Below are 22,629 nucleotides of genomic sequence, written 5' to 3'. Positions count from 1 at the left end.
CTCTGACATTTAAAACAGATTTGTCAGCACCATGAAAGAATCTCAAGGACTTAAATTTGATAATAGGAAATTCTATTTTGTAATGGATGCCAGAATAACGTGTTTTGCAAAAGATACCGAATTTTATATTTTGCCAGTTGTTTGTCATTAGATGGGTACATCTTTCAAATTCTGGCTGAGTTTATAACACTGGTCCTTAACCTTTTTGGGTGACAGAACTCTGAAAATCTGATGAAAGGTTGGATCATTCCTTAGGGGGAGAAAAGTACATAATTAAATAAACATACACACTTTCATAAAATTTTCATGGTTCACGGAGACCCTTGAAGCCTGCTTGGTTAAACATTCCTGTTCTAGAAAAAGCAAGCCAACGTACTTTCTGATAGTACAATTTATTTTCACCCCTATGTATCTCTATACTCAGAAATGTTTATTGAGTGCCTACTTTATGCAGGCACTGTGTTAAACAGCAATAGAGAAAGTTTCTGCCCTTTAGGAGTTTACAGTTTCTTGGGGAAGGAAATCTATGAATCATATAAATGCATGAGTACTTAGACATTTATATATAGAGTTATGTGGTGCCTAGGGGAACTAAAAAAAAAAATTACTGAAACCTAACATGCACACAGAAAAGTACATATGTCCTAAGAATAACTGCTTGATAACTTTTACCATTCAAGTACGTGTATTACTGGCACCATGATGGGGAGTTTTGCTGTGTTGCTGAGTCAAGGAGGTCAGGGAAAGGTTCTCAGACTGGATGCTTGAGCTGGAATTTGAGACAAGAAGAGGCAAAGAGAGCTAACATGTGCACAGGCCTCAGGGTGGAAGGAGTGGGGAACATTCATGAGAAGGATAAATGAGTCCAGAGAGAAGCACCTCATAGGACACCTGAGCCTTGTTGAGGATTTGGGTTGTTAGACCCAGTAGTTTTAGAAGGATGGTGAATCAAGATCACATTTATGTGGTGTAAAGATGAGCCTTACTGTCCTGTGGAGAAAAGGTGGAAAAGAGAATTAGGGGAAAGAGAGACCTGGGGCTACCATGTGAGTCCTGGCAAAGGCTAATGGGAGCTTGGGCCAAGGTGGTGATGTGGAAATTCAAGGAAGTAGATGGTTTTGAGACCTGTTGGGAGGTAAAATCAGTAGGGCTGGGAGGTTTGATATGACGGGTGAAAGATGACTGATGTCATGGATAAAATCCAGGCTTGAAGTGTGATGCACTGAAATAATAATCACTGGGAAATGACAAGCTTGAAAGGGACAACTGTGAGTGGTTTTTGGTCTGTTGCATTTGTGGTGTCTTTGCAAAGAAGTCGAAGTGCGGGAATCACATGGGTTGTTGGATAGAAGTCTGGAGCTAGATTGGCTATTGGCTAAAATATAAATTTCGTAAAGTTGTAAATTGAAATATGAAACAGAGGGGAGGTTGCTAGGTAGATAGAATGCAAAGACCAAGACCTTGACAGAGCTGGGAGAAACTCCAGCATTTATTTGGCTTGGTTGAGGAGAATTACCTTCAGAGGAAGTTACTTGTAGAGAAAAGAGACAGAGAAATTTTGGCCACAGGGGGGAAAAAATCTAGAGTGAAAATCTGCTTACTAAAGAGCTCCCTTTCTTCTTCATTCCCAGAATGCTAGAAGCCAGATAGGTATCTCCCAAGCAGGAGATCAGAGAATCTCACTATGAGAAAAACAGATACAATAGAAGAGACATACAGATACCAACTTTTAAAGGATCGTCCAGTGAAATAGTTGAGACTGCCCATATTTCTTTGATCCACACTGCAGTGAAGCCATCAGTTAACATTCTCTGCACCATCCAGAGGGTTCCAGTCCTTCTAGTGCCGAATTCTTAAATACAAATACAGAGAGAGCCGTAATCACTTGGCATGTGAAGATAGCTTCTGTTTGGAAAGAGAGAGACTGAAACACACAATGAGCAGTGTGTATGTGTGTGTGTACTCACAGGAAATAGAGACAATATAAGAAACATGTTATAAAGGTATAATTGTCTTTTTAAAAAAAAAGATTTATTTATTTATTTGAGAGACAGCACGACCTCAGGGGAGGGTCAGAAGGAGAGGGAGAGCAGACTCCCCACTGAGCAGGAAGCCCGTGAGGGGCTCCGTCCCAAGACCCTGGGATCATGACCTGAGCTCAAGGCAGACGCTTAACAGACTGAGCCACCCAGGCGCTCCAAATGTATAATTATCCTGAGGAAAAAAAAAAATTGATATCAAAAGAGAAGAATAAATAGGAATTCTTAGACTTAAAATTCCTGTAGCAGAATTTAAAATAATTAGTAGAAGATTTGGAAGATCAGGAAATCATCCCCAAGATAGAACAAAACTAAAACAGATATGTGGAACATAAGGATAAACAATGATCAAACTTGGATATCAAACATTCGAGTAATGAAATTTCCAAGAAAAAATGCAGAAGAGGAAAGTATTAAAGAAGTAGTACAAGAAAATATCCCAGACTGAATGATCAAACGTTGTAGAGAGAAGCTAAGGAGGGTTTGATATAATAGACTGGAAAATTAGATCCAGACCAAGAGCCATTACCATCAAATTTCGAAACATTATAGGTTAAGGGAGAATTTTTAAAACTTCGAGGAAGGAAGGGATATGAGAGAAAAAAGTTCATACACAAACGTCGGCAAACCAGAATGGCGGCATTGGGCTCCTTAACAGCAACATCAGAGAAAGAAGATGAGCATTGCCTTCAAAATGCTGAGGGGAGATTCTTTTCAGTGTAGGATTCTAAGCCCAGATAAACTATAATTACATGAGTCAAAGATATTTTGAGAAATTCCAGGTCTCAAAAAAAAAAAAAAAAAAAAAAAGTACCTGCCACGCAGACTTTCTCTGTTAACAGCTAGAAGGTACATTCCTCCAAAACCAAGACTAGCAGTTCCAAGAACTAGAAATATGGGATCTAGTTCCAAGAACTGGAAATATGGGATCCGTTTCCAAAGGGGCAGAAGGAATTCCCTGGATGATGGTGAAGGGAGTAGTCAAAGTGACATTTGTGCAGCAGTTCTAGGGAACAGACTATCCAGGGTTTCAGGGAAGGTGTCAGTGGAACTTGTAGATTACCTAAGTATTCTCCCACCTCAGGAGGACTTCTGCAGCTCTCAGAGTTTGGATGACGAAATTAGTGATAAAACAAGGTAAACTTGGGGCACCTGGGTGGCTCAGTGGGTTGAGCCTCTGCCTTCAGCTCAGGTCATGATTTTGGGATCCTGGGATCAAGCCCTGCATTGGACTCTCTCTGCTCAGTGGGGAGCCTATTTCCCCCTCTTCTCTGCCTGCCTCTCTGCCTACTTGTGATCTCTCTCTCTGTCAAATAAATAAATAAAATCTTAAAAACAAAACAAAACAAGGATGACGAAGCAACCTATAGGTGCATTAGAAAACTAGGCAATTGTTATCTTTAAGTGTAAAACCTGTATACGAATGGAACTGTGTTCCTTAAACGCTGTAGAGATCATCTGTGAAAGTATATAATTGTGTTTATACTAAGTAAAAATTATAGAAAAATTTGGTGTAAAGACAGAGAGGCCTGTCAACATTATATTGTTTGATATAAGTATGTTTGAGAAATGGGGGAATGTCAGTCATGATGATGGCATTAAATAGCCATGTCTGCCCAATCCATGTGAAGGCACATATATGAAAGGGTGAAGAAACGGAGACAAGGGGCTTAGGCACCTCTCTCAAGAAGTTTGATGCTTTCAAAGAGAGAGGAGAGACTGGGAAAAAAATGAAGGGGGATATGGAATCCAGCAGACATGTGTGTGTGTATATATATATGTTAAGATTTTAACTATGTATTTGAGAGTGAGAGAGCATGAGCAGTGGGGAGGGGCAGAGGGAGAGGGAGAAGGAGGCTTCCTGCTGAGCAGAGATCCCCATGCAGGGCTCAATCCCAGGACCCCAAGTTCATGACCTGAGCTGAAGATAGACATTTAACTGATGGAGCTACCCAGGCGCCCCATGCCTGTGTGTGCTTAAATAGTAGAAACTTGGTAATGTGAAAAGCTGGTGAGAGAATTTTCTATATGGATAAGTTGAATATATCTGAGAGGTAGGAGGGTGGTTACTGAAAGTCATTGAGAAGGTAAGAGGTGATGGGACCCAGACAACACAGAAGGAGTGACTGACCTTAGTTGTAGGGACAGATCTGTAAATAACACAGGAGATGTAGGCAAGTGTTATTTTTGGTAACAGGAAGATGAAAGAGTTGCCATCTGATGGCTACTTTTTCTTTGGAAGGAGAAAACAAAGTCAGAGGCTGATGCAGAGGGACTGGTGTATCAGAGGGTTGTGAGGTAAAAAGAGTCGGAAATTGCTTTGCAGAGTGAGAGTACTTAGATCAGAGAAAGGTGGTAGGATGTTGTGGAGTCACATGAAGTTTGTGAACATGGATTTTGTAGTATAACTAACGTGCCCTTTTGTGTAACTCCCCCTGGCACTGCCCAGACAGCTGCCGAAGGCTGGCTCAGAGAACCTGAATAGTTTGACTCACCCATGCGTGGGATCTTGCCAGAAATACCGAACCAAAAACAGAGAATTGGAGGAAGTTGTGAGTACTGGCGTACAGGTTATCAAAATGGTGGAAATCTCAGTTGAGTCAGGGAGGAAATGAAGAAAGGCCGAGAGGAATGGATGGAAATTAGCAAGGTCAGTGAGCAAACAGTTCTGTTGAGGTCAAAGAAAGGCAGAAGGGGCGTAGTGGAAATAAACAATAATAATTGCAGCTAATAGTTATTGGTTGCTTCAGTGAGCCAGGTCCTGCTCTGTGCATTTTAAATGTATTAATTCATTTTATCCTCATATCATAACAATCCTTTGTGGGAGGTTCCATGAAAACAGGCACTTAGCTAAGAAGTAATTTTGTTGAAATCACACACCTTTTTGGTGGGGAGAGGAGGGGACCCACCTTCAGGTTGTCTGGCTCTAGAGCCCTCATGTTTTTTGTTTTTGTTTTTAAAGATTTTATTTATTTATTTGACACACAGAGAGAGTTCACAAGTAGGCAGAGCGGCAGGCAGAGAGAGAGGGGGAAGCAGGCTCCCCGCCAAGTAGAGAGCCTGATGCGAGGCTCGATACCAGGACCCTGAGATCAAGACCTGAGCCGAAGGCAGAGGCTTAACCCACTGAGCTACCCAGGTGCCCCAGAGCCTGCATGTTTAAACCAAGATGCTCCATCAAATCTGTTCAGGAGCATGAATAGGAAGGGGAAGAGATGGTGGCCAGAGACCAACATGTTTGGTGGTGGTTACAGATGATAAAGTCCCAAGTGTGGCCATAATGTGGTCTGCTGAGTTACTATGAAGAGGTTATGAGAGAAATGGTCAAGGGCCTTGGAAGCCAGGGTGTTGGGAAGAGCATGCAAGTAAGAGCTGGCGTCAGTCCGATTATGGCAGAACTTAACTTGGCAGATCACAGACGTAGGAACTGCAGAACATCCCATCATTGGGTGAATCATACCTCACAGACATGCTGTGCACTGTGGCTGGTAGACTGTTTGCAGCCTCCTTGAGCTTGTTGGCTTTTTGAGGCCAGTTGGTGATACGTTCTACTTCTGAGACTTGGCATATTGTGTGATTTAAACGTTTGTCGAATGAACGAATACAAAACAGATATGCAGGAATTGAAGTGAAACTCATTTTGCTGTGCTTTCCTTAGGCAATGGATAATTTTCTATTTTCTTTAATATCTTCATTTATTTGTTTTCTATAGGAAAGCCCATAACAGTGGTGAAGACTCAGATCTAAAACAAAGGAGGAGGTAAAAACATAAAAATGGAAGGAGGAAAAAAAAAATGGAAGGAGGGTCGGGGAGAAGGAAGAAGGATCAGCCAGGGTGGGGGTTGTTGTTGTTAGTGACTGCTTTAAGGTCATTATGAAAGAATTAACTTGGAGATACCAGCTTTGGCTTCCTTTGGTTCCCAGTCTTCCATTCTGTAGGATCCTTAGCAATTTCTTTTTTTCCTGCTTCTTTGTATCTTTGTATCTTCTTTGTATCTTGGTTATCTATTGCTACAATAAAACCACCCCAAAACTTAGTGGCTTAAAGCCACCATATATATGTTGTGTGTTTCTGTTGATTGAACAGGCTAGTTTTGCTAGTCTCATATGGAGCTGCAGTCAGAGGGCAGCTGGGCCTGGAATATTCAAGAGGCCTCTCTCTCTCTCTCTCTTGTTTGATGTCTTGGCAAAATGGTGGGAAACCTGAGGCTTCTCTCTCTCTTTGTGGTCCCTCCACCTGGCTGTTCTCGGCTTCTTGAGATGGCAGCCAGGAGGAAGCAGGAGCTGCCCGCTCCGTGAACAGATAGATAGTTTGGGACCTGGCAGAGTATAGCCCCTCCACATCATTCTGTTAAAGTCCGTTACAGCTCCAGTGCTAATCCAGGGGAGGGGAAATAAACTCTACCTCCGTTGATATGGGGCAGGGGGTGCGACAGGACTTTGTGCTCATATTTAGTCCACTGCAGGGGTGTAGAGCTTTGCCATGGCAGATTTTGTTGGAAATGCTTTATTTTGTGGTCTTTTTGGGGAGCGTGGTGACATTTGCCCTAATCTGCTTTCACATGTCTGTAGACTCATTCAGATGTCTGACTGAATCGAGGATCACTGACTGAGGGAGGGATAATAACTGCTACTGATGTTTGGATTAGTCATTTTATTGCAAAATTCTATCCGAAGAAACAAAGTGAACCTTTCTGAAATTTTTTATTTGTCATAAATGTGTGGTTTTTTTTTCTTTCGTTCTTCTCATTTTGTCTTCAGGTCACGCTCACGCTGTAACACGAGCAGTGGTAGTGAATCAGAAAATTCTAATAGAGAACACCGGAAAAAGAGAAACAGGTAATATTTGATACTGTAGTTATCTGGAACTCCAAAATCAGGGGTTGCTGGTGGTGGTAGAAGCTGTGTATCCTATTTCTTTTTTCTTTCCTTTTTTTTTTTTTCTCTTCCCTTTCCCTCCCCTTTCCACCCCTTCCCTTTCCTCCCCTTCCTTCTTTCCTTCCTTCCTTCAAGATTTTATTTATTTACTTGACAGAGAGGGAGGGAGAGAGAGAGAGCCTGTGCGTGTGAGCTCACAAGCAGGGGGAGCGGCAGACAGAGGGAGAGGGAGAAGCAGGCTCCCCACTGAGCAGGGAGCCCGATGTAGGACTCAGTCCCAGGACCCCAAGATCATGACCTGAGCCAAAGGCAGACACTTAACCAACTGAGCCACCCAGGCACCCCTGTGCATCCTATTTCTTAAGTCTGATTTTCTCTTCTGTGTTTAAGAAGGAATCTGGCACTGTTTTGCTTATCTTTATAATAAGATGATTAAATAACTTGACAACAAGGGTCCCTTCTTGTTAATTAAAAAAAAAAAGATGATCTGTATTTAGGTACAATGTGTAGTGACTTTGTCTAAGGATGGTAAGAAATGTGACCATTCTAGAGGGATTTCTCCCTTTAGTATCTTTTAACGTGACGTTACTTACTTTGTCCAGCCAAAACCAAGAGACTTCATGTTTCCTAGATTTCATAGTCTCAGCCTCATTCGTGTACATGAACATATGTGAGAGAGCTCTGTGCTGGGAGTGAGACGGATTGGGTTGCTGGTTGTCCCAGTTTCCTTCCCTCCCTTCCTTTTCTTTCTTTCTTTTGTTTTGTTTTTCTAGATTTTATTTATTTATTTGACAGAGACAGACACAGTGAGAGAGGGAACACAAGTTGGGGGAGTGGGAGAGGGAAAGCAGGCTTTCCACCAAGCAGGGAGCCTGATGTGGGGCTCCTTCCCAGGACCCTGGGGTCATGACCTGAGCTGAGGGCAGACGCTTAACGACTGAGCCACCCAGGAGTCCCTGGTCATCCCAGTTTCTAACTTAGTCATTCTTAACCTGGGGCAATTCTGTCTTGCCCCTCCACTTTCTGAGGATGTTTGGCCATGTTTTTGAGACTCTTGATTGTCACAGTTGTGTAGGTGTTGGGTGGGTATCCTGCAGTGCACAGGTCACCCAAGAAGTATCTGGTCCAAGAGATGTCAGTAGTGCCACTGCTGAGAAACCCGTTCCCACCTGATGTGGAGTGCTGGCTTGCTTGCTTTGTTTTCCTGGGTCGTCTTTTTCCCTTCTGTAAAGTGAGGCAGCCTGAGGAGATAATCTCCGAGGTCCTTCTCCCATACTTGGAGCCCTGTGCTTGGCACACGCTGAATTGGCCTGCCTGACGATAAAGCCTGTGTAACAATAGCCCAGACAGCATTGTGATTGTGGGTTGTTTTCTTAGGAAAGCTTTCTCTGTGGAGCCTTCCTTGGGGCTGGAGCCACACTAGACAGGGGTGAGATCTCAGTGTGTTAGGACACCTTTCTCAAGGAAATGCTGACAGTTTCTTCATTTGTAAAAACGCAGGTGTGGAGGGTAACTTTTCCCTCAGGCACCCTCTTCCTGCTGTAAAATTCAGCATCTGCATAAACCACACGAAACAAAGCAAAGAAGGAATAACAGATTTTCCTCCTGTTTGCACTTACTGATCAAGCCAGTATCTTAGCACGTCTGCTTCTGTTTTGTTTGTTGTATTCTAAGTCATGCTCATATATGCTTTGAGTCTCAACTTCTCAGAAGGTGGCCTGTTTAACACCATTGTCTCTTGGGGTCAGAAGTGCTCATGGCGCCATTTGCTGCTCTTACGAAGCACTGTTTGGTTGCCAGCAAAGCCTTAAGCAGCCTGTTTCTAATCCAGTTTCTGATCCAGTTTGAATGCTCCTCATACATGTTTTCTCCCTAACCAGTTTCTCCCTTTGCCCTCCCTAAATGATTTTGTAGATTGGCTTTCTTTATAGTGTATTAGTGGTGTTTTTGAGAGTGGTGATGGTTCTGAATGTTGACATGCCAATGTACTTTGTAAGGCTATTAATGAGAAATCACTTTCAAAACACACTCTGACCCAAAGGCTTTCAAACTCATTTATTTTACCTGTAGAAATACTGCCCGAGGGTTACATACATTGCCTGTGTCTGTAGAAGATGAGGTCTAGGGTGTAGCAAAACCTGGGCAGAGGGAAAAATACGTCTTCCATTTCCATTCTCCATTCCTGAAAATTCTGATGCAGAGGTGACAGTGCGCAGGGAAGGAGGGGGGCAGACACATTATACCGTCTGTGGGCGCTGAGTCCTCATTATGTTCTGTTACCGCTCACCCCTTCATCCCATTATTATAGCTTTTTAGATTTTGCCGGAGCCCGTTCATTTCACATCAGAGATCTGAATATTTAAATGGCACCTCTTCTGCCCGTCCCAATATGTCTTCTGTCTGTGATGAAGGGTTGTTTCCTCATGTCTGACTTCCAACTTGTTCAAAAAACTCCTTTTTGGGGGAGAGGATGCATTTTTTTCAGCCTCATCCTACCTTATCTCGGCCAGCAGTGTGACACAGCCAAGCTCTCAGCAGCAGCCTTTGTGCTGTTATTAAAGGAACCGGGTAACTTTAGAATGGGGCAGACTGAATCCTGGACATGCTGGTGTTCTCCTTCCTGCCGGCCAAGTCTCTCAATTCAGCCCCAGTACTTGATTACCTCTGAAACCAGAGCCCGAACCTGACCCTCCTTGCCTTCCTGTCTCCCTGTGGGAGCCGTAGCCGGGGGCATCAGGGAAGAGACTGTGCAGCATTGGTTTTTGAACATTTCTTGAAGCCTCTGGTGTGTCCAGTAGAACTGTGGACAGACCCAGATTTACTCCTTTGGAGATTGTGTGTGATCTTTGTAGTCTTTGGGGTATTGTTCCCTTTGTCATTCCTTCTTGCTGGAACTTTTTTTTTTTTTAAACAAGGATAGATTGTATTTGTTTGTTTTAATGAGAAAGAGCAAGCACGAGTGGGATGACGGGGCAGAAGGAGAAGCAGATTCCCTGCTAAGCAGAGAGCCTGATGCAGGACTCAATCCCAGGACCCTGGGATCCTGACCTGAGTCAAAGTCAGATGCTTAACTGACTGAGCCACCCAGGTGCCTGTGGATTTTTTTTTTTTAAATATAAGGAAGACTTAACCTGTTAGGTTTGAGGCCACTTTGGGAATAGTGGGGTTTTTTGTTTTGTTTTGTTTTTTAAAGATTTTATTTATTTGACAGACAGAGATCACAAGTGGGCAGAGAGGCAGGCAGAGAGAGAGGGAAGCAGGCTCTCTGCTGAGCAGAGATCCCAATGTGGGGCTCGATCCCAGGACCCTTAGATCATGACCTGAGCCAAAGGCAGAGGCGTAACCCACTGAGCCACCCAGGTGCCCTTTTTGTTTTGTCCCATGTCGACCTGTTGGATCTTAAGCCGCTTCACTGTTCTGGTGGATAACAACTTAAAACTCTCTCATTTTGTGTGAGGAGAAACACAAGTGAATGCAACAATGTTCACAAATCAGCTTTATCCATAGCAGTTGCTGTGGCTTTTCATAACCATTAAAAGTAAGTAATAATAATTCATACCAACTCTGGAAGGCTGGTATTAGGAACACGGATTGTTGTTTAAAACAATTTTGATTTCAGGGACGCCTGGGTGGCTCAGTTGGTTGGGCGGCTGCCTTCAGCTCGGGTGATGATCCTAGCGTCCTGGAATCGAGTCCCATGTAGGGCTCCTTGCTCGGCAGGGAGCCTGCTTCTCCCTCTGCCTCTGCCTGCCTCTCTGTCTGCCTGTGCTCATTCTATCTGACAAACAAATAAATAAAATCTTTAAAAACAAAAAAAAAAACAAAAAAAAACCCCAATTTCGATTTCAGAAAAATGTAACTGTAGGTAAGCACCTTCACTCTCACCTTTGGGTCCAGAGCTGTGGAGGCCAGGTGCATGAGGGTCCTCCTGTCTGTTGTGTGTTCACACCTGTGTTCCATTCCACACGGTTCCCCACAGCACCCAAGGGCTTGGCTTCCTCCTTGATCTGGTGAGTTGTTGATGTCTTTCTTTATGCCTTTCCATTTTAGTTGTTTTTCCTTTATTATTTTTATAATCTGGATGAGTGTCCTACAGTTTTCTAGGTTTCAAGGTTTGAATAGACAGATTTTTACCCCCCCTTTTTTTTCAATAATGAGCTGGAAGTTGGAGCGCCATTTGTCGTTGTAACATTTAAGATGACAAACACTTATTTTCCCCTTAGTGTCCCTGTATCTTCATCTCTGTCCTCTTGTCTCCCTTTTTATCTTTCTCTCACATTATTTTTCCTCACTCAGTTCCTTTCATTTTCTTTCCTTAGCTTCTCTCCAATCTGTCTTCCTTTCTCTCATCTTCTTTTTTTATTTTTTAAGATTTTATTTATTTATTTGACAAACAGAGATCACAAGTAGGCAGAGAGGCAGGCAGAGAGAGAGAGGAGGAAGCAGGCTCCCTGCTGAGCAGAGAGCCCGATGCGGGCTCGATCCCAGGACCCTGAGATCATGACCTGAGCAGAAGGCAGTGGCTTAACTCACTGAGCTACCCAGGTGCCCTCTCCTATCTTCTTTGAGTTCTGCTTCCGCTTAGGAGCCAGGGAAGCATCAGGAAAACCCCCCCAAAGATGTGGGTCAGGGCCTCGGTTCTGTCATGCCCTGCTGTTTGACCTTAGGCAACTCTTGAAACCACTTTAAATCTGAATTTGCTCATCTTTAAGGTGAGGGATATACTGATCTCTGTTGTCGAATGGGTCACATGAACATCACTTAAAACCGAGAAAGTGAGATGTTTGGCAGTAGGATCACATGGTCTGATATTTGGCCTTGAAGTCAGGCTCTTCTTGGCCTGCCCCCCTCTCCTCCGCCCCTTCTCCAGCTCTTCCCACTTTTCTTTAGTCCTGTCTTCCTTGCTCCCATGTTCCCTACCTTTACACACGTGGTTCTTTTCAGACAAGGCCTTCTTAGTCTCTGATTCATCAGTAGGTTCATGAAATTGAATGGCTTCATGAAATTGTGTGTAAAAATCTCTGTGTTTCCGGTGCACCTGGGTGGCTCAGTGGGTTAAAGCCTCTGCCTTCCGCTCAGGTCATGATCTCAGGGTCCTAGGATCAAGCCCCAAATCAGTCTCTCTGCTCAGTGGGGAGCCTGCTTCCTCCTCTCTCTTTCTGCCTGCCTCTCTGCCTACTTGTGATCTCTGTCAAATAAATAAATAAAATCTTAAAAGAAAAAAAAAATCTCTGTGTTTCCAAGTATACGGTTTTCTGGTGATAGGGTCTGTAGCCTTCATCAGATTCTTAAGGGGGTGTCTTTGTGACCCCCAAACATTTATCAAGGGGTCCTTATGATCGAAACAGTGAAGGATAGATGGATAATGGGAAATGAAATTGATATTTCAATTCACTGGTGGGATTAACAACTGAAATGCTTCAGTTTTCTTTAGAAATGACTACTTTTGCTCTACTGATTTGTGAAACAGTCGGTTTGACTAAATTCATCAAATTGGGGGGCGCCTGGGTGGCTCAGTGGGTTAAAGCCTCTGCCTTTGGCTCAGGTCATAATCTCAGGGTCCTGGGATCCAGCCCCACATCGGGCTCTCTGCTCAGCGGGGAGCCTGCTTCTTCCTCTCTCTCTCTCCCTGCCTCCCTCTCTGCCTACTTGTGATCTCTGTTAAATAAATAAAAAAATTTAAAAAAAAATTAATTCATCAAATTGGGAACCCAGCAAGTACAAGGCAGTATGAAGCTAATGATCTATGTGAATATTCGATTATACCCACTTTCACTAGTTAGAATTTTGAGTCTTGCACCTGAGATCAGAAGGTTCAGCCAGCTGGTCCCCAAAGGTCTGAGCCTCTGGGTCTTGCTCTGGACTTGCCCAGGGTGTATGTTGAAGGAGAACCAAGGGAGTAGACTTATCAGAGTAAAACCTTTCACAAGCTGAGATTTCCCTTAAAATACCTTGAGCTTAATAAAATATCCTTTACAGCCGAAGAAACCAGTCTGCAAAATATCTTTTGTGCTATTGATGAAAATAGGCAGTCAGTTCTTCGAGCGTTCACTGGGGAGACTCTGTGGATTACTTAGTCATTAGCTTTGATGTGTTGCTAGGCTTTTAGGATTTTGAGGTGGGAGATTTGGAGGGGGCCGGGGGGCAGTGATAGAGAAGTTGTCTGGTGTCTTTTGCATAAGCATAAATGTGGAAGTAACTCTGTAGCCTGGAGAGGATTAAAAGAGCAAGAGAAGTGAGTGGCTTCAGGTGAGAGCAGGACTAGGGGACATTGGCGGCAGAGGACCATTTGGGTTTGTCCTTCCTTTTATCCTGGGGCATGTGCGTGATCAACATGTGAATAATGTGTGTGAGGCTGTGTGTGTGTGTGTGTGTGTGTGTGCGCGCGCGCGCATGCGTGCTAGCACGGTAGAGCTCAGGGCAAAGAAGAGGGGAGCCTGTGTTATGAGTGTGACCCTACTTGGGAGAGCACAGTGGTGAGTTCCTGGTTACTTTACCCTCTGCATCTTAGTCCCACCACCCCCCACCCCCACCCCAAAACACACACACGGAATAATACCAGCCCTGCCTACCTCACAAGAGGTTTATAAGGGTCTAGGAGGCAATGAAGGTGCTTTGAAAAGTAGAATGTGCCTTGCATAATAAGCAGAGACTAATAGATGAACGAGAATGTTCAGCACTGCTCAGTTTCATCTGAAGTCCCCAATACATCTGTAAAATGGGGCCCAGCTCCCTCTAATGAAAAAGTCAGTGTTCCTAATGAATTCATTCCACCACAGGTGTAGTTAGAGTTTCCTCTTGCCTTTTAGGTATCTTGAGAATCTGTGTCTGAATAATGGGTTAAAATGGTTTTAAATAATAAATACATTCCACAAATTCTCTTATGTTATTGCTTAAAAAAAAGAAAGGAAGACAAAAGCTGTCTTCTGTGGCGCTGCAACTTGTAGGGATGATACATCTGAGAAGGGCAAATCTAGAAGATGAAGCTTTTGGTAGGGTTTTCTGGTTGTTAGAGTCATTAAATAAAACAACAACAACAAAACAACAAAAAACCCCAACTTATTATCCTTGTGCCTCAAGGAAAAGGATGAGCTTTGAATGGTAGCAAGCTTAAACCAGTGGGTAGTTTTTCCTCATTGCCTGAAAATAGGTCCCCTTGAAAGCATTCTCTGTTGCCCTGTCCCTTATTTGTCCCTTGTTTGCAGCAAGGTAAAAACTGGGGGTCTGGAGAGGGCAGTTCATCTGAAGCCAGTAAAAACAGTGTTCACCATGGTGCAGATTGCAAGGGTTACTGATTTCCACTTTAATAAGTCCTATCAAGATTTAGGTATTTGATATGGATGATTTAGGGCTTCCAGAGCATAATCAAAGTTGACAGAGATGACTCTAGTAGTACAAAGTTATAGCAACCGAGGAATGCTGTCAGATTACTGAGCCCTCGAGGGCGAAGTAGGTTGCAAAATTATGAAAACAGAAAGAGTTTGAAAGGGAAATTGCACCAAAGGCAGCCCATTTTTGTAGGGAAAGCATAAGGAATAAATGGAAGAGACAGAAACACCTTTAAGGGCAAATGAGAATAATTTATTGATGGGGGTAGGTTGGGAAAAGCAAATGAATTTTTTGCTTGCTGGTCTTCAGGGAGTGTGTTGACAGATGCCTGGAACCAACATAAATTTCCCCAGGGAAGAAAAATTACTGAAAAAATAGATGAAGATTGGTTTATAGCAGGTGATCCAGAAATGAATGAGTTGATGAGAAACGCAAGTCCACAATCACTTGGGACCCGCAGGCTTAATATTAGCAATGGAGTGGCCATATGAAGCAATTGTCTGGACGGTCATGCTATCACTGAAGAAGAGAGGTTGGTTTCGACATCTCTCACTGGCTTGGAAATAAAACACAAAGAGAGAAAACGTAGAGTTTTAAAGCTAGAAAGGATCTTTGCAGTAATTCGGTAGATGAAGAGACAGACTTGACCTAAGATAAGCAATTTGCCCGGAGCTGGGATGAGGCAGAGCTCAGGAGCACCGTTCATCTTGAAGCTTTGTCATACATTAGCTCCGTGGGCTTTCTCAGGTTCAGCCTTAAATGTGGTCTTTATCCCAGTGAACAAGGAGTGACTTAAGAACTGCTAGAAAGGAAGGTTCTGTTAGGAACAAAACTGCCCAGGTAAAGGTAGAGGGCCAAGTGAGGTCCATGGGGTTTGGTAACATAAGGAATTTCGTAGAAGAGGCAGAACTGTAATTGGGAAGTAAGAAAGAGACCAGGGATAGTCATTATCTTCATTATTGTTATCAAGTGATTATATGGCATTTCGTCTTCAAAACCTTTTGCAGACTTTAATTGTCAAGTGCAGTCATAATCTAAATTGCATAGGTCTGGAAAAGGGTGTTCAAGTTTGGTGAACCATATGGGAAATGTTTAGAATTCTCATATTCAGAAACATTGTTGGATTATGCTTTATTCTAAAGCAGTGGTCTCTCTTATATAGTAATTGAAAAATAGAAGTCTTGTTATGATAGTCTTCCTAACCCAGCTGTTAACTCTCCTTACTTGTGGATGAGGAAATGGACAAAATATGGGACCTGTAGTTCTTACCTTGAAGAGTGCATGAAAGAAGCACTTAGCATTTTTGAGGTTCACTTTTAAATGCAACATTTGAAAATGAGTCCCCAGTGTAACTGACAGTGGACTCCTTTTTTCCCCTTGAGACTGTCATGCCTACCTGTCCTATGAGAGCACATTTGACTTTTTAAAAGGGATTATGTCGATACAATGCTTGCAGTGTTTTTATTCTTCGAAATGTAAATCTCTACATCAAAATTAAAATACAGCAGGAGAGGAGCAAAAACGCAACACTGGTATATCCCATACTTAGGGATAAATGACACAAGGCAAACTTGTTAAGAGAGGACATCTTTTACTTAAATGTCTATTTCTTTATTCTCTCATGCACAGAACAATTCACTCCTGCCTTTTAAGGATTGAGCATTATAATATTCTTGCTTTTAGGGCTAGGATTTTTCCTTTCCACATAGCACCTGTGTTTTCTGGAGCAGTTCAGGGATGGAAGAAGTGACACTTTCATTCTTGTAATGAGGCTCCATTAACCAGAGGCCTTTTGTAAGGGTGTAATTTCAAACTTCATTACAGACTAAGGCAGCTACACAACCCATTACTCAGAGAAAATGTGCTTCTGTTGTGACTCTCCAATGAGCCTTACATTTTTAATGTGCCTTGTTAGAATATTTATGAAACAGTATCACCAGTAGAGGGCATCTGTCTTTGAAACCTGTGAATATCAACTGACAGGGTTTCAAGGCCCTCGCTTTAGACTTTTCCATTAGGAAAACAGAAGTTAAAGGTACAGGTCATAGTCTGAAATCCTTTCTGATTCAGTTTTCATTACTAGCAAGTTATCAGAAGTTTGCATGGTCATGTCTTAGGAGTTTTATTATTTTATCATCAGGGTAAAGTCTGAGTATGAAAGGAACCAGCTGAAATCCACACTGGAAGGGAATGAGTACATACAAATTGTGCTTCCTTTTAAATGTCTGTCCTCTGGGAAAAGTCTGTTTGCCATGCTGATAGGCTTGCCCTCTGAAAAATATCTGAAGATGCTGAGTTCCTGATTAAAAAATTTAACTTTGTGGGGCGCCTGGGTGGCTCAGTGGGTTAAGCCTCTGCCTTCAGCTCAGGTCATGATCTCAGGGTCCTGGGATCGAGTCCCGCATCGGGCTCTCTTCTCGGCAGGGAGCCTGCTTCCTCCTCTCTCTTTCTCTGCTTGCCTCTCTGCCTTGTGATCTCTCTCTGTCAAATAAATAAATAAAATTAAAAAAAAAATTTAACTTTGTGAAATTTAGTCCTGCTCATGAACTGTGTATCAGGTTAGCTAAGAATGGAAGCTATGGCCTAAAAGACTCCTAGGTTAAGAGGAGATGTGGGTTTTATTTTATTTTATTAGAAAAATTTTTTTAAAGATTTATCAAATCAATCAATCAATCAATCAATATTTACTTATTTTTAGAGAGAGCAAGAGCCAGTGCACGAGCGTGGTGGGAGGGGCAGAGGGAAAGCGGGTCTTAAGCAGAGTCTGCAGTGAGTGCAGAGTCTGATGTGGGGCTCGATCTTACAACCCTGAGACCATCACCCGAGTTAAAAACCAGGAGTCAGTCGCTTAACCAACTGTGCCATCCAGATACCCTAGGAGACCTGGGTTTTCTGTGTTTTTCTGGGCAATTTGAAGTGTGGGCTCCTGTGTGAGGGATGGAACTCCTGCCAGCCTGACCCCTTCCTGTTGAGTGTCTCTTCTGAACTCTAGGACTGCTCCCCCACCAGACTGTCACATGATAATATAGAATGGCTCAGAGATCGTAGGTCCTGGCTGCGAAAATACATGTATTTGTTTGTATGTATATGCACATGGCGTTTTCAAGCAGGAGTGTTCATTGCAAAGAATGATTAATAATTATGACCCTAAGTAGTACACCTTCTCCTGTTTTCCTATAGATAATTCTAATGTTAAGGTCCATAGCAGTGTATATTCAATTTTAATTTCCTCTGTAAATGCTCTGAGACAGGGAACTATGTTCTTGAAGCTGTAAAACATGCCACGACTGTATCCTGTTAATTTTCAGGTAACAGCCTATTAAAAATGAAAGCTTCAATGAGGAAACAGAGTTCAAAGGCTTGAAGTGTTAACAGATCATTTTTTACCTAACACGATTTCTTTTAGAGATATTTGAATAGGCTTCTTCTTCCTAAAGTACTGTTCTTTTTAACTTGAATTCTCTTTACATTGTCTTTAAGTGGATATTTGTTACTCATGTACTGATTTGCATTTATAAGTAAATCTAAGTATCCCCCCCCCCCATAGTCTATACTAAGCACTGTTAACAGGACAATCAAAAGATACCTGTTCAGAGAGGGAAATGTCTCCAGACTTGTCTGTTGGTTCTTTTCATTTTGGATTTGAAGTAGTCATGGTCATGTAGTCACAGTTGTGTTGTGATGACCTTGAAGTTTCATACTGCTCTCTCACATCCTGGGAGCATCAGTGTCTGGAGCAGCTTCCTGAAGAACTTATAGAAATTAAAAGTAAAATATTCAGGGGCGCCTTATGGCTCAGTTGGTTAAGCGTCTGCCTTTGGCTCAGGTCATGTACCTGGGGTCCTGGGATTGATTTCTGCATGGGGCTCCTATCTCAGTGGGGAGCCTGCTTCTCCCTCACCCTGTGCAGCTCTCCCTGCTTATGCTCTCTCTCTCTCTCTCTCTCTGTCAAATAAATAAAATCTTAAAAACATAAAGAAATAAAAGGTTAAATATTAAAATAACAGGTATTTCTTTTTTTAAAGATTTTATTTATTTATATGAGAGAGAATAAGAGCACAAGCAGGCAGGGGAGCAGCAGAAGGCAGCTCCATGCCGAGCTGGCAGCCAGACACGGGACTCCATCTTAGGACCCCTGAATCATGACCTGAGCTGAAGGCAGGTGCTTAACTGACTGAGCCACTCAGGCGTGCCCAGGTATTTGATTTTTGCAAGGAATGCTCATGGCTTCGCCACATCGTTGCTCTGCGTTCCAGACAGTACTGCTTTAACTTCCCCACTTCTCTTCCACAGCACCTTACCCTTGTTATTAGAAAGACTTGATACAGACAAGGTCCAGAACTTCTGCAATATGGTCAATGCATGGGTATTGTTAGGTTCATACAGTATCTTAACAACCGGTATTGGTGGTCAATACTTAAAAACTGAAAGAAAGAGTTCACTTTAAACATCCCAATTTGTAGGTTATTTTTAGAAAATGAGAGGATTTGGAAACACTGTCCTGTGATCTCACATGGCAGGTGCCTGTGTCCCCCAGCACCCCCCCACCCTGGATTTCCCTTTCCCTTACTTGCATTTCCTCCCTGGCCCCTGACCACACTGAGCATTGACCTCACTGAGCATTCATCGTTCACTGCACTGCCTCGTCACCGTGTCAGCAGCCATCCTCAGAACGCTCTGTGCCTGTTCAGCGGCTAATGCATGGTGCTACCACTGTTAGCTTTCTGTACTTCTAGTTTTCTGTCTTAAAAATGAGGGTTTTGTGGGGGGTGCCTGAGTGGTGCAGTCAGTTAAGTGTCCAACTCTTGATTTCGGCTCAGGTCATGATCTCGGGGTCATGAGATTGGGTTCTGCGCTGAACGTGGAGCCTGCATGGTACTCTCTCTCCCTCTCCCCCTGCTCCTCCCCCCAGTCCCCTCACTTTCTCTCTCTCAAAAAAGGGTGGGGGGATCATATCTGGCACTTCCTGTCATGAAAACTTTGACAACTAGTGTGAGTTTTTAAGAACATTTCAAGCAAAATTATTGATTGCTACTTTGATTTAGTACATTTAAAAAAAAAAGATTTTCTTTCATGATTTAAGGTCAGCCCTATAGCAGACAATACTGTTTGTTTAGTCAAAACTGAGCTATGTTTTAAATGGGTTTTTTGCTTGACTTGCCTATTTCTTAGAAGATTTTAAGCCAAAGATAGAACCCTGAAACTAATACATACTTACATATTTATGTATGAATATTCTAACACACATATATATGTGTGTGTATACAAGCTTATTTACTTATGGATATGTTAATCCAGCTAATACCTTCTTAGCTTTTAGTGACTTTAATAAAATTACTTCTTAAATATCATTGCTTTTAATAACTTTTCAAGAACGTATTTGATAACTTCTTAACTTGGAAAAGCAAGTTGAGAATGAGCCAAGAAATAGAGCACCACACGTGTGAATGTTAACTGGAGATGAATGGTCTTTCCTTTCAGAATACGGCAGGAGAATGATATGGTTGATTCAGCGCCTCAGTGGGAAGCTGTATTAAGGAGACAAAAGGAAAAAAATCAGGCGGACCCCAACAACAGACGATCCAGACATAGATCTCGCTCGTATGTGGACTCCTTTTTATACCTTTGTTCAGAAAGCACTGAGCTTGAAGTCACATGCAGATTCTGGGGCAGATGGGGCTGTCTCTTTGAGGTCCTCTAAAGTGACTTTAGTTCCACCATGATTATCCCATTGTTTGTTGTCATATTTACCTTCTTTTGTTTGTGACGTTCATTAATTCCATCTGAAGCCATAGAAGTTGGAGCATTGCCAGAACAAAATGTCAAAAACAAGGCTATCAAGACTCTTTTGTTTTGTTTTGTTTTGTTTTTAAACCATACCTTCAACCAAGTAAGTAGGAACAGTCTTTGTTCTGGAGCCTGGCTGTTGGCAGAAATACCTGCTGCTTCTCTCATTTGGAGTCTGCAGAATTCTCTGAAGTCTTGTTCGAGATTGAACCAGATGTGAATATCTTCCTATTAAATTACCATTTGTGAGCAGTAGGCAGTGAGTGATTCATTACACCCCAATGTTGGGATTTGCCTGTGCCTTCTGTTGCTAGGCAATGCCATGTGTGAGCACAATTACCCCGTAATGATGAGATTGCCAGTCCTCCAAATTAATTTTCGAGCTGATAAAATTTCTAGGGTTTTTTGTTTTTGTCCTTGTTTTTTAATGTGTGCATCATACAGATTTAGGTACCCCCCATCCCCATGCCACTTCCCAAAGCATACCTTTTAGTGTGAGCTGGGACTAACTACCCATCCCTTTGTGATCCTAGGTGGTTAGATGTCTGGTGTTGCTTATTTGTGGAAGGAGGGCTTGGTGTCTCAGAGAGGGGGGATCCAGGGAGCCAGGCACCAGGGGGTCAGTTTGGGTCAACAGAGTCCAGGAGAGGGCTTGGAGGACACACCCCAGGACCCCATGTAGCTCTAAAGGATGCTTTTCATTCTTAGATGCTTACTTTTAAATTAGAAGTTATACTAGGGTGTGGTTTTGTTTTTATCAGTAGTACAGCCTAATGAATGATGTCTGTTTTTTTTCTAATAGAAAACCCTCAAGTAGTCACTATGCAATGTACCAGACCCTTACAGATTTATTTGTTGCTCCCTTAAGTTTTTGTTCTGGAACCTAATTAAAATGTATAATTTAAAGCAGAAGTTAAGGAATTTTCCTTTGTCTTGAATACTACCGTCACCAGCTCCATTATAAAAGAGAGGTTTAGAACAGGAAGAATCAAGACCTCCTGTTTGACAGTTTAACCAAAAGGCACAGAATCCCAAGATCAGGATGCAGCATAGTCAAGGGTAAATTTTCTGCAACCACACTTTTCCCTTTCCATGTGGAATCTTCTTCTCGGAGGGACTTGTAATACACAAGGTTTGGTGACTTGGCGTTAAGTCTTAAAAGCAACATTTAGTTTCTCTAATAATTTCTAGAGCATTCAAAGTTCAATTAAATGCCAGTAGTAAATTTCATTTATTAAATAGGGGAAAGTAAAATAAAATTGGGAAAAATTTTATATATAAATTCTGAAAAAGAAAAAACATTACTGGAGGTACCTCTCAATGGGTGTATAGATTGTTTCCACTTTTTTTGCTACTCTGTTAAAAGTTTCTGTACATGTTCTGTACAAGTGTATCTGTGGAGTAAGTTATCTTATGCCCTGGGAGAGATACCTGGGTGGAATTGCTGGGTTAGAATCTATTTCTAATGATATTAAATGTAACTATAAACTACCAAAATGATTTCCAAGAAGGCTGTATCATTTTAAACTCCCACAAGCGGTGAATGACAGTTCTAATTCTGCCCCATTCTTGCAAATACTTAGTTCTGTCTTATTAATTTTAATTAGTCTGTTTGGCTTGAAGTGGTATCCCATTATGGTTTCAGTTAACATTTCCCTGATGACTAATGATGTTACCTGCATTTTCCTGTGCTTTTTGCTTACTCATGTTTAAAGTGTTTAAGTTTTTGCCTGTTTTAATCGGATTCTTTTTTATTATTTATTTGTAGAGTTCTTTATGTAGCCTGCATATAAGTTATTTTTCAGATATGTGTGTGATGTGGATTTACTTCTAGCTGTGTTTTGCTTTTTCATGTTCTTACCATTGTTTTTTGATAGGCAGACACTTTAAATTTTGATGAAGATAGCATTTTGTTTTCATTTATAGTTAAGATTTTTTACATCTTTTATATATATATATATATATATTTAAGATTTTATTTTTTATTTATTTACTTGACAGAGATCACAACTAGGCAGAGAGGCAGGCAGAAAGACAGGGGGAAGCAGGATCCCCACTGATCAGAGAGCCCGACTCGGGGTTCAATCCCAGGTGGGATCATGACCTGAGCCAAAGGCAGAGGCTTTAACCCACTGAGCCACCCAGGCGCCCCAAGACTTTTTTATCTCTTAAGGAATATTTGCCTACCCCATAGTCACAAAGATGTTCCCATACCTTTTTCTAGTAGGTTTATAGATTTTGCTTTTTATTTTGGTCTGTCATCCCTCTAGTATTAACTGTTCAGCGTGTATGAGGTAGAGGTAGATATTGAGAAGTTTTTTCACGGTGCTTATGTGTTCCACGTCTGTTTGTTAAAAAAGACTATCTTCATTGAAATGCTTTGGAGCCTCTGTTGAAAATCAATTGACTGCCTATATATGGGCCAATTTTATTTCATTGATATATTTGTCTATTCCTAAGCCTCCATGTTGTCTTGGTTACCATAGCTTTATGTAAGACTTGAATCAGGCAGTGTCAGTTCTCCAATTTTTTTTCCAAGATTGCTTTAGCTATTTTAGATCTTCTGCAGTTCTATATGAATTTTTGAATCAGGTTG

At 42.1% G+C, this 22,629-nt stretch overlaps 1 protein-coding gene across 3 annotated transcripts in view; it reads left to right on the top strand.

Annotated features, from left to right (window-relative positions):
- Positions 1 to 22,629, top strand: part of EPB41L4A (erythrocyte membrane protein band 4.1 like 4A) — a 258,448-nt gene that overhangs the window by 214,916 nt on the left and 20,903 nt on the right. The window contains exons 17-19 of one of the 3 annotated variants that reach the window (XM_047729877.1): positions 5,752 to 5,799; positions 6,801 to 6,878; positions 19,728 to 19,847. In XM_047729877.1, the coding sequence (XP_047585833.1) occupies positions 5,752 to 5,799; positions 6,801 to 6,878; positions 19,728 to 19,847 (246 nt within the window). The remainder of the gene's footprint in view (positions 1 to 5,751; positions 5,800 to 6,800; positions 6,879 to 19,727; positions 19,848 to 22,629) is intronic. The other 2 variants (XM_047729878.1, XM_047729879.1) reach the window with 2 other exon arrangements.

The sequence above is a fragment of the Lutra lutra genome, chromosome 5 (genome assembly GCF_902655055.1).
Source record: "Lutra lutra chromosome 5, mLutLut1.2, whole genome shotgun sequence".
NCBI classification, from domain to species: Eukaryota; Metazoa; Chordata; class Mammalia; order Carnivora; family Mustelidae; genus Lutra; species Lutra lutra.
The sequence above is the reverse complement of the archived record's forward strand: the minus strand, read 5'-3'. Positions and strand labels throughout refer to the sequence as shown.